We start from the raw sequence: 14,901 nt of genomic DNA, 5'->3' as shown, positions 1-14,901 counted from the left end.
AGTGGCATTGTGACTAAGGAGGTGGGCTTAGGTTCAAAGTGCAGGAAGTGTGTTTTATGGATGTGACACATCATGTATCTTGGGCTAGAGCGTTTTGTATGGACGTATATGAAAAACAGAGGTGGTGTGGAATTTTGGTGGTCAAAATGTTGGTTGCTCTGTATAGCCTATTTATAGGCTATTGTGGTACATATTAATATACAGTTCAAGCATTTACTTTTATTTAATTGTTTTTCCTCATGGCATATGTACCAGTAGACATTTGAGAAGGCTTCTAGTTATACGTGGAGAGAAATTTAACTCCAACATCAATCTCTAAGGTGGCAGGTTTTTTTCGAAACATTAATGCTCTCATTGACTCCAGGCAGCAGTGCTTAAATGTCATGCTAAGTGGCCTGGGCTCACTTTCCGGCTCCCACTGGGTCCATGAACACAATACTCTAAAGTCACTAACACTAAGCTAAGCTGAGGAAGAAAGTATGGCTCATGGCTTTGTGTCTCTGGAGGATGCACTACACACGGTTGACTAAATTCAAACTACATTTTCCATGAATCCACTGAACTCTCATGATGTTTAGAAATGAGGAGAGCCATTTTGAAGTTATTGAGTATGAGCTTCCGCATGGTGCAGATCATCCTTGGGACTCAATTGAGATACTTTGTTGCTGCTCCAGGACCCTGTTGCTAGCCTAGTGAAAATTTTGTAGATTGTTTGTTTTCTTATGGAAGTGTTTTGAAGTTAAAGCTGAAGACATGGAAGTATTCTAAAGAAATGTGGTCACACTTTGGAAAGAAACTTGAATAGTTTAAGGTTCAATTTAGTGTGACACCATTAAGTAGTATTAACTATCTTTTTGTTGCACTTTGGTTACTATGCCATGTGAGGAACGAGAAGGATCTCCACCACATTAAAGGACTGTTGTCATTTGATTTATATACAGTATTTACAAAAGTTAAAGAGGCTTGGTATAAAGATGATTTATTGATGTCAATGTGACATACAATCATAATGAATGTTTGTTTATATATTGCAGTTTGAGGGGAAACTTTGAGTACATAGTAGAATCAAAGAACATGTACTCGCTCAATCAAAGGAAGTCGCCCATTATAAAAGGGAGCATTAATATGACAAAACTTAAGTATATATTTTACTGAGATTCTATTTGTCTCTAGTATCCAGGAGCACAAGAGTTCAATAACTATCCCATATAGTCTGAAGCACAGTCTTGAGGTACATCATTTGCTGCAGCTAGGGTAGAGGACTCTACGCAGAGATTATATTAAGATATCAGCGTTGTCATTATACATTTTCACTGTGAAACAGCAGACATCTGCACTTCATAGTAGACATCAGGGCCTAGCAGTGTGACGAGTCATAGTTCTGATATTCTTTTACTCTGTTTCTCTCTCTCTTATCCAGTTCTCCTTTCTTCTGGGTCTACTACTATCTGACATATCACTACTGAGTACAGCTGGTTGTGGATAGAGAGAAGTGTGGAGAAGAACATACCTTCTGTTCTATTTGGAATTCAGGTTAGCACATACTGACATTAAGTACTTTTTTGTGCTCGGAATTCTCCTTTGAGCCTCAGAATCGAGATGAAATTCCTGATTGTGGGGCCTTTTGTATGGAGAAGAACCCAACTGTATCTAGCCAATTGGATTTCTGATAGATTTAAGAAGGCAGAGCGTACATGCCTCTTCAGGACGTAAGGGGTAGAAGACTCTGTGCAACATATGGGGGTATCTGGTGGTCTCCACATTCAGTGTTTCAATGCTTCAATGGGAGATTTTTCTTCATAACATGTGTAACGCAAACCATACAGACTGAACCTGATTGGGGAGGGGGGAAATGTGTTAGCATGAACTATGTTTTACCTGTACATATTTGTATATAATAGAGTGGCCTGGCCTGTGAATGAGAAAAAATACAGGGTGCAACTCTCAGTGAGGAGGGACCCTCCACTTCTCAGTGTTTAGAATATTATATGTCCCTACTAGTATAATCATAAACCCTTGGCTTTGACATTTGGTTAGAATGTTGTAATTAATGGTAAACGTGCAAGGAGCCTGGTATTAATCTGAAAGAATAACCCATAAATGTGATTCCATAAACCTATAATATTTGTTTTAAGTGTGAACGCTGCACCATCCATGTGGAGAAACAACAATGGATGGGATTGTTAAAGGCCTGTACACACCCTTTTGCATCTAACCACTGAGGGACGTAAGTGTTAGATAAGGGTCTACAATGCCGTACAAATATCAGATGTGAGATACACAAATGCTGGTAATGTCGTATTACATCACACAACATAACATGAAATGTAACAGCATAGCATGAATCCATGTCATAAAAGAAGACCAGTATACCCACCAGGAGAGGGGCATACTCAAGAGAGGACAATTACTTCACCAAGACTCAGTGATGAACAACTAGAGCACTTGACTTCATTAAGAGGTAGGACATCCCAAAACAGCTGATTGACTCTGTGGTCACAAGGCAGCTGCAGGTTACCTAAGGAAGGCGGAGCACCTTCCTTCACTACACTCCGCTTTATGATAGGAAGCCATCAAGGCTTAGTAAAGGTATGTCTTCATAGACTGTGAATACCAGATGCAATTAAAGATACTGTAGCAGTAACTCAGCCCAAACAAGGAAAATAACAAGCTGGACTCCAATAAGAGGAAACAAACATTACCACAAAATACTAGGTTTGGCTTTAGCATGCTAAAACATGCAAACACAGGTATGCATAAATACCATTTGCATTGAAACCAGACCTGTTTTTCTGTCACATCTAGGTGTTCAAAGATTGAGCTGCACAAGACTGTAATACCACAGGTTGATTTTTGTCTTCCTGGGTAAAAAAGGGTGTTTTCAATTTCTTACAATGACACTCTAAAGTAACAGTGAAAACATGTCAAAAATACATAAGAAATTAGGCTGCACTTAAAATAGCAATACTAAATTCACTGTTTTTATTAATGTTTTATATTTAAGAAGGACCATAATGGCACCCATACCAGAGACATGGAAGAAAAACAACAGTGGCACAAAAACTAGCACCATAGAAGAAGGAACTTACTGGGACATTGAACCAGTGCCTTAAAAGGCTCTCAGTGGCATATATGAGTGACACTGAACAAGCACCAATCAAAAATGTATCTATGAAACATTTATAAAGCGAGGCAAATCACCCATGAGGGTCTTGATGCGCTGCAGCTGTATGCTGCTGCTTGGAGGAATGATCATTCAAACATTCAGGTCTTTAGTTCTCTTCTGAATTGCTGAAGTGACGGTGTGGTTCTGAGGTACAGGGGGAGGTTTTTCCAAACCTTGGCTGCCTGGTGCGAGATGGAGAGTCCTCTGCTATTGGCTTGATGGATTCATGGGCTGTCTGTGAGAGAGAGGGAAGATGATTGGAGGTGTCTGGTCAGTTGGTGGAAGGTCAGGCGTTTGCGGATATAGGCTGGTCCTTCGCTGTGCAGGGCCTTGTAGGTGTGGATCAGCATCTTGAACTAGCATCTCTTCTGAATCAAGACCCAGCGTAGTTTTTTGAGATAGGGTTGATGTGTGTCCTTCTGGGGAGGTTGAGTATGAGTCTTGCCGAGCTGAGTTCTGTAATGTCTAGAGTCTCTTCAGGAAGCATGCTGTGATTCCTACATAGAGTGTGTTAACATAGTTCAGTCTACTAGTGATTAGGGCCTCTTTGGCGGTCCTTCTGGTTTCTGCTGGGAGACACCTGAAGATCTTGCAGAGCATGTGAAGGGTGTGGAAGCAGGCAGATGAGACTGTGTCAACTTGTTTCTTCATGGATAGCTTGCTATCCAGGATGATGCAGAGGCTGCAGGTGTGGTCTGTTAGGGTGCAGGCCACTATGTGTTAGTCCATGGCAAGGTGTTGTTCCCAAAGATGAGGTGAGTGAGAGGGAAGTAGAACATAGTTGTCTGGTAGCGTGGTGGAAGTTCAGGCAACGGTTGATGAAGGCTGGCTCTTGGTTGTACAGTGCTTTGTAGGCAAGGACCACAATGGCAGATACAGCCAGTGACATAGAAGAAAGATAACAGTGGCATGTTGTAGGGGAATCCTCTGTTGTCAGAGTTACCCTCAATTAAAACATTAGAGGAGCTTGAAAGACTTATGATATGAGTGTTTGCAGCTGCATCTAAATTTATTCTATTTAATTTCTGAGCTGCAGGTGCTCAGCCTGCCTATTTTAGGTACTGAGGCAACACTCTTGTGCTAGAGGTATGTCTCTGTTCACAGTACAAAAGTCATGCATTATAGTACATCAGCTGAATAAAAGAATGTGTAGGAGGTAGTTTGGGCCCAGCTGGGCCCAGCATGATGGGATAGCTTTCAGTGGCCCATTATGTGACATGGAACTGAAATGATATGCTAGGCAGACCTGTTTTTTCTAAAGAACCTACATTCATGGTTACTGAAAACAACCAGCATTGTTTTTACTGGGTGGGGAGAGGAACAAATATAAATCACCTTTCCTTTGGATATCTCATTATTTATGTCAACAGGTGTACAATATGGATATGTTTCAAACTGACTACCCACTTTGAATACATCTAGGTATCAGTGGGTAACCAGTTGTAGACTAGGGAGTGGCTGTGGCAGGGTGAATGGAGTGTCAGAGTATGGATATCATCTCCTCCTCTGCTAGGTATTCTACATCTGAAAGTGTTTGAGATCAAAGTTTCAGAGTATACCTTCGATCTGCATGCAGTGAAGTGTATTAACCTGCCCAGCACCAGGACAAAAATTGGAAGCAGACCCCAAACAGAACGAAGGAGTTGATGGTTGAGTGTGGCCTCAGTCACTGGAGCATTCGGAGATGAAAGACATAGCATGGCTGGAAGTCTGAACATGTTGGGAAGACAGTCCAGCTGCTAAAAATTGTGGTACACAACTTGGAAGCAGAAGAATAACTAATGCAACTGTGGGGTGGGGCTGTGACTGTCCTGATCAGTACATGATTATGTTTCTAGAAAAGGATCAGACAATCTCAGGGACATAACAGGGCACCATAAAGGACTCTTGTGCTGAAGCAAATAGTTTGGTCAGTAATACCTGGTTTTGCACAGATGTTGGTGAAGATTCATTACTGGAACTTGGAAGTGAGTGACAAAACCAACTCCCAGTAACTTTGAGTTTGTACCCAGTAAAAGAACTCTCCACTGGAAAGTGAGGAGTTTGGTGTCAGCACCAAAGACCGATCTTCCACCTGGAAAGGTGGGGCTTGTCATCTTATTTAAGCAGACCCAGAGGCAGTCTATCTGACTTAAGGAAACAAGCCAAAGGCACCAGACACACCCCCACAGGAAACCTGCAAAATTTAGAAGCAATGTACTGTGTCTGTCTACTCAAGATGACTCACACTCATCCACCTCCTCCAGCTTGAGTGAAGGTAAGAAGCAGCCTGGAGCTCTGTCTTAATGGTGTGGAAGGAAGCCTCCAGTGGCAAATTATGAGAAATGTGCAGGAACTTTCACTGACTGTCCAATCATGCTTAAGAAGTATGGAGATGTTCTTTTGAAACTCTATGGGCCAGATGTATCAAACATTTTGCGATCACAAATGGCCTGTTGGGCCATTTGCGATCGCAAAATGCGTTTTGGTATGTAACAAGTCCAATTTGCAATTCCGTAACGTGTTACCGAATCGCTAACAGGATTTGCAACTACATACCGATTCGGTATTAGGAAGGGGAGTGTCAAGGGTGTCCCTTCCTAATACCGAATCGCAGAGGTATGTATGATTGTTTTGTGACCGTGAATGCGGTTGCAAAACAATCGCAGTTACCACCTACTTCAAGTAGGTAGTAACCCATTCGCAAAGGGGTAGGGGTCCCCAAGAGACCCCTTCCCCTTTGTGAATGCATGCGAAAACATTTTTTAAGAGTAGGCAGTGGTCCCAGGGACCACTGCCTACTCTTAAAAAATGAAAAGAAAACTTTTCATTTTTCTATTTTAAACGCATCCTGTTTTCCTTTAAGGAAAACTGGCTGCATTTTTTTAAAAAAGATTGCTTTATTGAAAAGCAATCACAGACATGGTGGTCTGCAGAGACCAGAAGGCCACCATCCCCGTGATTGTAGCCATTCGCAATGGCTCGCAAATTGCGACCTACCTCATGAATATTGACAAGGTAGGTCCATTTGCGAGCCCTTGCGAATTGCAGTATGAAACTCCTGGAGTTTAATACATTCCAATAGCGATTACTTAATTGTGATTCACAAAAAATCACAATTAGGTCATCGCTATTGGATAAAACTATACATCTGGCCCTAAATCTTTAAAGTGACTGACCCAAGTTATGTTACTTTGATCTTATTTTAATCATAGAATAATTTTTAATTTTACCGAACTGGTTTCTGAGATTTACTGAGAAATCATGTTAGTACAGCTGATCCCTAATATCTATTATCTTAAGCACCCACCCACCCCCATCCCAAGCTACTAAACGGTAGACAAGACTGTATTAGAGGAACAGTGTCTGCTAGCACTAGTTTTACACAATGGTGGGAGAATTTGCCCCAGGGAGTTATTTCAATCAATCAATCTAGTGGATTAGTATAGCATGATTAATAACCAGAGAGGGTATTGAGGCTCTTGAGGGCCATGATGGTTCAGGTGACTCAGTCAAACAGCCAGATCTTGAGTACTCTCCGAAATTTCAGTGGACAGGTGGAGGCATGTAGCTGCAGAAGGAGGTAATTCCAGGACTTCACAATGAGGTAAGAGAAGGAGCATCCTCCGCTGTTGCCTTACTGGATGCAGAGGTGCAGGAGAGTGAGAGAGAAGCGGAACTTAGTTGTCTGGTAGGGTGGTGGAAGTTCAAGCAACGGTAAATGTAAGCTGGCCCTTGGTTGAGCAGTGCTGTGTAACGACCAGGACTCATTCCAAGGGGTGGTGTTGTTGCTGAAGATCAGGAAATTGTTTTTCATCCAGTTGGTGATGCTCGTCATGCACCTGTGGAGGTTGGTTCTTGTGTTGGCGAGATCTTGAGCTGGTTGTCATCTGCGTAGGATATGATGTTCAATCTGTATGATATGACAATGTGGGCCAAGGAGGTCATGTAAGTATTGAAGAGGGTGGGGCTGAGGAAGGATCCTCGAGGGACATTGCAGATGATGTCCTTGGGTTCAGAGGTGAATGGAGGTAGGCAGACCATCTGCATTCCTCTGGTGCAGAAAGAGGTGATAAACTTAGCCTGTTTTCTTGGATATCAATGTGATGCAGTCTTCTGATGAGGGTGTGATGAGACACAGTGTGAAATGATGCTGAGATGTCATAGATGTCTGCGATCAAGGCAGTCTTGGTGCTTTTGCTGGCATGACATCTAGATTTTGGCAGCATCTAGGAGAAGGTTCTGCTCCAGATATTTTATGAGTTGTTATTTGATGGCTTTTTCCAGGACGTTGCCAGGAAAAGGTAGATGAGGTGGTAATTTTTAAGTTTGCTCAGTTCAGCAGATGGTTTCTTGGGTTTATTGAGGGGTGGTTTGACTTCTGCATGTTACCAGTCTTCAGGAAAAATGGCCGGTGCAAGTGAGGGGTTGAAGAGGGTGGTGAGTTGCTGATCCTGCTGCTTCTGAGGTTGAAAATGTGGTGTGAGCAGTAGTCAATGGGGGTTCCTGAGTGAATTAAATCATGATGGTGGTAGTGTCTTTGGGGGGGGGGGTGAGCTGGTTCCATTAAAGTAAGTCAGTGGTCCTTGTTGATTATGGTGAGTGCGTGAAGTTGAGGGAAGTCTGAGGACTTGGTTGGGGTTTGAAGTTCTTATAGATGGGGGTGATCTTATCATGGAAAAAGTTGGCGAGTCTGTCACATAGTTCTTGGGAGGGGTGATACTGTTTTCTGTTGCTGTGGGGTTGGCGAACTCTCCGACGATGTTGAAGAGTTCTTTGCTGTGGCTGGAACTGGCCTTGATGCAGTTAACTAGAGTGATTCTCTTTGTCTCTCTCACTAGCTGATGGTAGAGGTTGAGAGACGTCTTGAAGGTGGTCCTGTCAAAGGTATCATTCTTTGTGTGCCATCTTTCCAGACGCTTGCAGTGGTGTTTTGCTGTTCTCAGTTCCTTGGTGTACAATCTTGCATGCTTGGGGTAACTCTTGCATCTGCTGGTCTTGATAGGAGAGATAATGTCAGCTCAGTTGGTGATCCAGGAGTTGTAGTTTTTGACAGCTTGGTTCAGGTTTGATGCAGGGCATGATGTGTTGACGGTGCTGGTCCATTGGCTCCCTGGTACATTGCTCCAGCTGTGTTGAGGTGCGCTGGGTGGCTTGGCAGTGGAGATGGGGGGGGGCTGGAGCTGTTGAAGTGTATGATAGAGTGGTCTGTCCAGGAACGTTCAGTGACGTGGCTATACTTGACCCTGCTGCTGAAGGTGAAGATGGGGTCCAGCATGTGTCTTGCATTGTGAGTGGGGTCAGTAGGTGAGGGTGCCTCTGATGGTGGTTTTCTCATATGTTTGGAGTTTGAAGTTGAAGTTTTCCATGGTCTGGATTGTGTCTTCTGTCTCAGTAGTGCAGTGGATGTTTTCTCTTTAGATGAGGGCGATTCCTACTTTGGGTTTGTTGGTGTGGTCTTGATGTGTGATCTTGTATCGGTCAGGTGATGCTGTGGCGATGTCGGGAGTGGGCATGGGTGTGAGCCAGGTCTGAGTGAGGAAGACTATGTCAGGGGTGAGGGTGGTGATGAGATCCCAGATCTCAGTGGTGTGTTTGCTAAGCTAGTGTGTATTGGCTTTCTACGCACAAACAACCAGGATATTAAAGTAAGAACACAATGGTGCATACAACCGGTGACAGAAGACTGAGCCCCACTGCATACTGAATCTTTGTGAAGAGCACCCTCACAGTGGAAAGAATCCAGTAGCATAGAAAAATGGCCAGAGTAGGGCATACAGCCAGCAACAATAAAAATGGACCACAATGGCACATACATCCAGGTAAATAGAAGAAGGATCACAATGACACACACAATATTTGTAAGGGGCACACTGACAGTGAAAGGAAAATGACCACTCCACCTTCAGAAATGAAGCAGCAACCTGTGTCAAGTGATGACTCAGCTCATCAAAAGCAGTAAGGAAATGCTGAATAATATTTGTCTGGTGTTATTTAGAAATTGTTTTATGTAGCACTTTTTTCTATATACCAAAAACGTTTTGTATAAAAAAACTGATCTCATATAATATAAAGCATTGAGAGTATTTTCATACTTAATTTAAGCTCATACTTTGATTATGATTTTAGAGTAGGCAGCATTTTTCCACAATAGCTCATGTGTTCACCAAATAGTCTTTACCACATTCTGAAAATAATGCACCTCACAAACTGCAATTGAAGCAAGCCCCTTCTAAGAGATGGAATGACAAACAAAACAACCAAGAACATTAATTGAAAGATACTTACTCCTCTTAAGCACACTGCATGCATGTTTTTAGAAAACTATTGTCAGAAGCTTTGGCAGGCAGCTTCACTGTTGAGTCATAAAAATAAAGCCTCTCCACAAGGATTTGCTTCCAACTCCACACACCATCTCCTCAGGAAGATAATTGTAAACAGCTCCTCCTCACCCTAAGTAAACTAGATTCAGAGAGTGAACTCCACTTGAGTGCCGGAGAAAGTGCTGCCATTCTCACAGATTCCTGTGGAAAAATATAACTGAGTGGATCATTGTAACCACTTCTGTTCAATGCTTGCCTCAGCCCTCTCCCAGACAACTTCAAATTTTTTGACCTTACCTATACTGCCATGCTAACTACACTCAGATTGGCATCAAACTAAATGATTCCTTGGATCTATACTCCTGTGCACTGGGCTACTGCCTCCTAAAAGTTGGCCAGTGGATTGGCCAATGAATGATGCGTAACTACTAAAGATTCTACGCTCTCAAAGCAGAGACTCTCCTATGCTAAAAGTGGTCACTTGGTCACATTCATCCCTTTGGCCCCTGGAACTATGACCTTGTCCAGACCACAAAAAATCAGGATCCTGGGGCAATCAGGTTCTCTGACCTTTTTCTTATTTGCCAGTTGTTCCTGCTTCATAGTGATAACTTTGCATCACAGTTTCCTGTATTTTGAATTCCCCCACAGACTTCAGAACTTTATTACAATGGCTCTCTCACACTTAAGCTACACAAAAATAGGCTAGTTGGCGAAACCCATCTTGGTGTTTGCGGATTCCATCACATCCAGGGCATGCAAGCCAGTAAGATTCTACACTATGGCATCCATGATCACATCACCCCCTTCTTTTCAAGATTTCACTGGCTGCGAGTACAAATAAGTATCTCCTTTAATGTTCTCTGTAAGTTTGAGACACCCATAGCATTGGACTGTCTTTCCTACTGCTAAAATGATCACCTGCCACTCAAGACTATCCCACAGATCCATACTGACTGCTTCGAACCATTTCTGTTTTCAGAAGTCCTGCATTGGTGGGACATGCACTGTGGTACTCATAGCCAAGGTCTGTAGCTCTCTCCCATAAAGAGTAAGAATCTTAGACTACCACCTGTAGCTTAGAAGAGCTGTAAAGACATGGCTATTCACAAACATAAGCCTTCCTCACATCCAAGATTTTGGTTTGATTTTAGATGTGCCCTTTATGCTGCCATCTGGAGCTTCATCTGTGGAGACCAGCTGGAGTTGGTGTGTAAGGCCCAGAATGGCTTTATCCTGTTTACACCCTTATGCATCACTTAGGACCTCATTTATAGTTTGATGGACAGGTTACTCTGTCACAAATTCGGCCGCTATTCCTTTTGCCTCATTACAAGTGGCCACTTGGTGGAAGAGGTATCCACCACGTTTGTGACAGAAAAACGTCGCCAAAGTCTAAATCAGGCCAAAGTCTAAACCAGGTAGCATTGCGCAGTACAGCAGTTTAGAATACCACTCCTACCATCACACATGCAACCCAGGCATTTCTACATAGCACGCAGCATAAATATACTCTCTGTCAGACGCGCACAAAATGTTTGGTAGCCTCTTACGCGACCGGTCAGCGGAGCGCTTCGAGGCCACACTAGTGGTATGAAGCGCTACCCTACAATGCAAGACAAAGCACCTGCCCGGCCGCACCCCCAGTGACCGCCGTGCAGTGCCCTGACTGTGGCCCGAAATAAATCAGATGCAAAGTAAGGGACTGTGCAGCGGCTGCGGACTACAATGGGCCCCTTCATCGCGGGGGCTGCTGGATAACTTGCCCTCTATTTAACACGGGCTGATACCATCTAAAGTGATCTTCCCGGGAAAGCAGTTGCCTCAGCATAGCTGAACAGGGGGTGTTCGCGCTGCTACCGGCCAGTGGGAGGGTGGCCCGTGACAAGTTATTCGGACACGATTTGTTATTTCTGACGGGGAAATTGTGCGCGCGTCTGCTCGCGTGCGCGCGAGTGGGGGGGCCTGGGAAGCGCGGGTGGGAGGCAGGGGAAGCGGCAGGTGGGGTGGGCAGGCACGGGGGAGGGACAGGGGGCCAGCCGTGAATACATTACACCGGCCCCTATCTGAGCGCCGCAGGCCCCCCGCCCTGCCTGACAAGGTATGTCTGCAGAGTGCAGAGCAGACGCCGGGGACGCACACAGCAGCGCGTGGAACAACAGGTGGGAACGCGGTGAGGAGGCAGAGACAGTGACGAGGAGGCACCTGGAAGGGGGGCGTCTACCCGGTGGAGGAGGATCGCGGTGACTAGTGGTGTGGGGCTGGCTGCAGCGCGCCCAGGTGTGAGCGTCGGAATACCGCACTGCGCGAGGTTCCTGGGGCGCATAGGGTGTCCCGGACGGATACACCCCGAGAGTCCTGCAGCCTGGAGAGCCTTCAGAGGTGCACCTCTGATTCCGTCTCGGTTCCCTGGAATTGGTGATTCAGTAGTGCTCGTTGGTGAACGGGCGAACAGGTGATTGTCAGTTTGCGGGTTCGTGGCTGGACTAGTGCCCCCTCTTGTGCAGTAGCATAACGTCCCGGCAGGAGGGCGAACAGTGCAGCAGACTCACTCAACCTCTGGAGGAAGGCACGGGGCTGCCCCCGACAGTCCATTCACGGCAGGCTCAGCGACCTCAACGTGTGACACGCATACCAATCTGCAACGAGGCGAGCAGGGCAGACAGCGGGACCGGCGGCGGAGAGGTGGCTATACTCTGCGGGGTGTGCACGCACTGACTGCCGGAGGCTCTCAGCACAGCGCGGGGCTTGTCGGGGTCACCTGGGGCTCGCTGCCAGAGGTGCGGGGGCACACGTGGAGCACGGACCGAGGCTTACCCCCTGCTGGAACACACCTACTAGGAATATGAACAAAAAAACAAGGCGCTGGATTTTCCACATTTTTCTCAGCTTGGGGATTGTCTATATCAAAATTGGGTAAGTCACTTTCCCCAGCCGGAGCTCTGATCTTCCAGAATTACAAATATGCAAGAGGCAATAGCCAGCAATACTGCCAGTCGCTTCAAGGTGTCAATTACCTGTCAAAGTGTGCATCCATCTATCTATCTATCTATCTATCTATCTATCTATCTATCTATCTATCTATCTATCTATCTATCTATCTATCTATCTATCTATCTATCTATCTCTCCCTCGCCGCCTATGTTATGCCAGGCATCTCTTGTACACGGTCAGCAACTTGTCTGCAGCCTATCTCTTGTCTTGACCAAGTATCTGCCTGTCTGTCTCTCTTTTGCCGTTTTTCACAAGTCTAGAAAACAGATAATATTTGATAACAACGTGTATGATTAAGACACAACCTAGGCTATCACACGTCACACTTATTTGTGATATGAATACTATACCTTTGAACATTGCGCCCATGGTTGCGCGGCACATGTGCGTGACAGGAGCGCCTGTAGGCACCTGGTATGATTGCTGGATTTCACCAGCTTTTGATATAACGCCCTGCCCCAGGAAAGAGAGCCTTTAACCAAAGGTGCAACGCACTATCCCCGACTGACATTAATAAAACTCGCTTGTATCTAAAAAATGGTTTAAAGAGAAGAGAAGAAATGTAATTGTGCAAGGTAGGAACTTCAGAACAGTGGAAAGTACAAACATCGTACAAGTCAAAACTTGCACTCTAAATATCGGAAACCGACATTTGCAGGAGAAATAGCTGCTGCACCGAAGGGGACATGAGGTAACGATGACTGACTTATCCAATCATATTTTGAATTTCACCCAGGCCTCTGTGCACTGCACGGTTCACCTGCAGGTATCTCGTGCACAACTCTGAAATAATAAATGTACCCGAGCACACCCCTTCGGTAGCCTTATCGGGGTTTAGAGCATCACCCCGAACAATGGGCAATGAACTAATCTCGGTCTAACACTGGCTTGCACCTCACCCACACCACCCTCGCCTCCTGCAGCCCAACTTTTCCCGGACAGGCTGCCTAGAGCAGCGCGCGCTGAAATTTATGAGCCAGGAAGTTTGGTCACGTTCTGGCGCGGGCCCCACCGGCGCTTTATCTCAGTTTTAATTATAGAAAAAAAATGATATGGAAAAAGGCGAGGCTGGGATGGCCGCGGCGCTCGCTCAAACTTTCCTTCCCGCCTCGTCCTCTGCTATTATCGGACGCGCTGATGGTTTTTAACTGGAAGCAGCAGAAAGAAAACACGCCGCTCTGCCCTGTTTGTGTGTTGGGGGCAGCGGCAATATGCTTCCTCTCTGTCTGGATATCAGGTACGGGGCGGATTCCCGCACACCCCTGATGCGAGGAGGGGCCCAGAACACAGAAACACCAGCCAGAGGCCAGACGGAAGCTTTGCTTGCCCGAATGCAAACACCCACCTTTTAAACCACACAGGTATTTTTTCCAACGGTGCCAGAGTACTTCACATCCCTGGCGCTGGTTGTGTGTAGGCACCGGAAGCAGGGCAGTGCCGTGGTGTGTATGTGGCCCTTAGAAGGGAGCAGGACGGCAAAGCCAGGGAACCAGGAATCTGACCTTGCCCTAAGAGACAAAGCACAAGCCGAACCATGGTAAGCATTGGCTTGTAGTGCACGCAACAAGAGGCACGCAAATCATGATAAATACGGTAATTACTAAAACGTGTATTATTCCAATATTTGGGTTTCAATTTAGTATGCTAAGCGGTTTGACTGCATTGAGTGTCATTTATTAAAAACAATACTTTCTAAACATAAGCTTGGAGGTATTTGTTATCATATCCCTTTGCACTAATGATGTACCTATGAGTTACACAACTGAGGTCTGTCATAGTCACGTACATTGTGTATATGGTGACTATTGTTAACGTCCTTCATTCTCCTATTTAAATCCTAAGGTCATAGCTTTGTAATTAATTCAGGATCTAAATTAGAACATGCTGAATAAAAACTCATATCATGTGTTACATAAGTCTGACTCTATGTATGAAGAAAAGTGCAGTTATATGTAAGCGAAGGCAAGGCACGAAACACTATTTTTATGTTAATATCACTGGCTTCCCCTTACAAAAGAAAGAGGCCTATTTTAGGAAAGCTCAACAGGAAAAGAGCGAAAATAACGAAGTGAGCAAAAGAAAGGGGCCTGGGGCACCCCACAAAGTTTGCTCTTCATTTACGGGCCTTCAAATCTGAAGTTCAGCTCTGCTGCAGATCAACTTTCCTCGACATGTTCTGTGATTGAAAAGCACCTCCCCCTTTCAAAATTATTTGTATGCTTGAATACTGGGGATTAGCGATTTTTATTTCAAAATCTTCATTATGGTGGAATGGGGCAGTGCCAGGGATGTTGAGCCAGTCTATTTTAGTTCATCAGTTGAAGAATATTTAATCTAGAGAAATATAGGGATATCTAATGCAATTTAGGCTTCAACTGCTCGCTTTTTGTGTGTATTTATGAACATCTACTGTGGAGAAAATCAAGAGATATCAGAGGC

At 44.8% G+C, this 14,901-nt stretch overlaps 1 protein-coding gene across 1 annotated transcript in view; it reads left to right on the top strand.

The window, feature by feature from the left end:
- The first annotated feature begins 11,268 nt into the window (after positions 1–11,268).
- WNT7A (Wnt family member 7A) overlaps positions 11,269–14,901 on the top strand; it is a 117,586-nt gene continuing 113,953 nt past the window's right edge. Inside the window, exon 1 of the mRNA XM_069206395.1 lies at positions 11,269–12,384. Coding sequence (XP_069062496.1) covers positions 12,314–12,384 — 71 coding nt within the window. The 5' untranslated portion in view covers positions 11,269–12,313. The remainder of the gene's footprint in view (positions 12,385–14,901) is intronic.

The sequence above is a fragment of the Pleurodeles waltl genome, chromosome 9 (assembly GCF_031143425.1).
Source record: "Pleurodeles waltl isolate 20211129_DDA chromosome 9, aPleWal1.hap1.20221129, whole genome shotgun sequence".
Taxonomy (NCBI): Eukaryota; Metazoa; Chordata; class Amphibia; order Caudata; family Salamandridae; genus Pleurodeles; species Pleurodeles waltl.
Note: the sequence above shows the minus strand (reverse complement) of the source record. Positions and strands in the feature narration are given on the sequence as shown.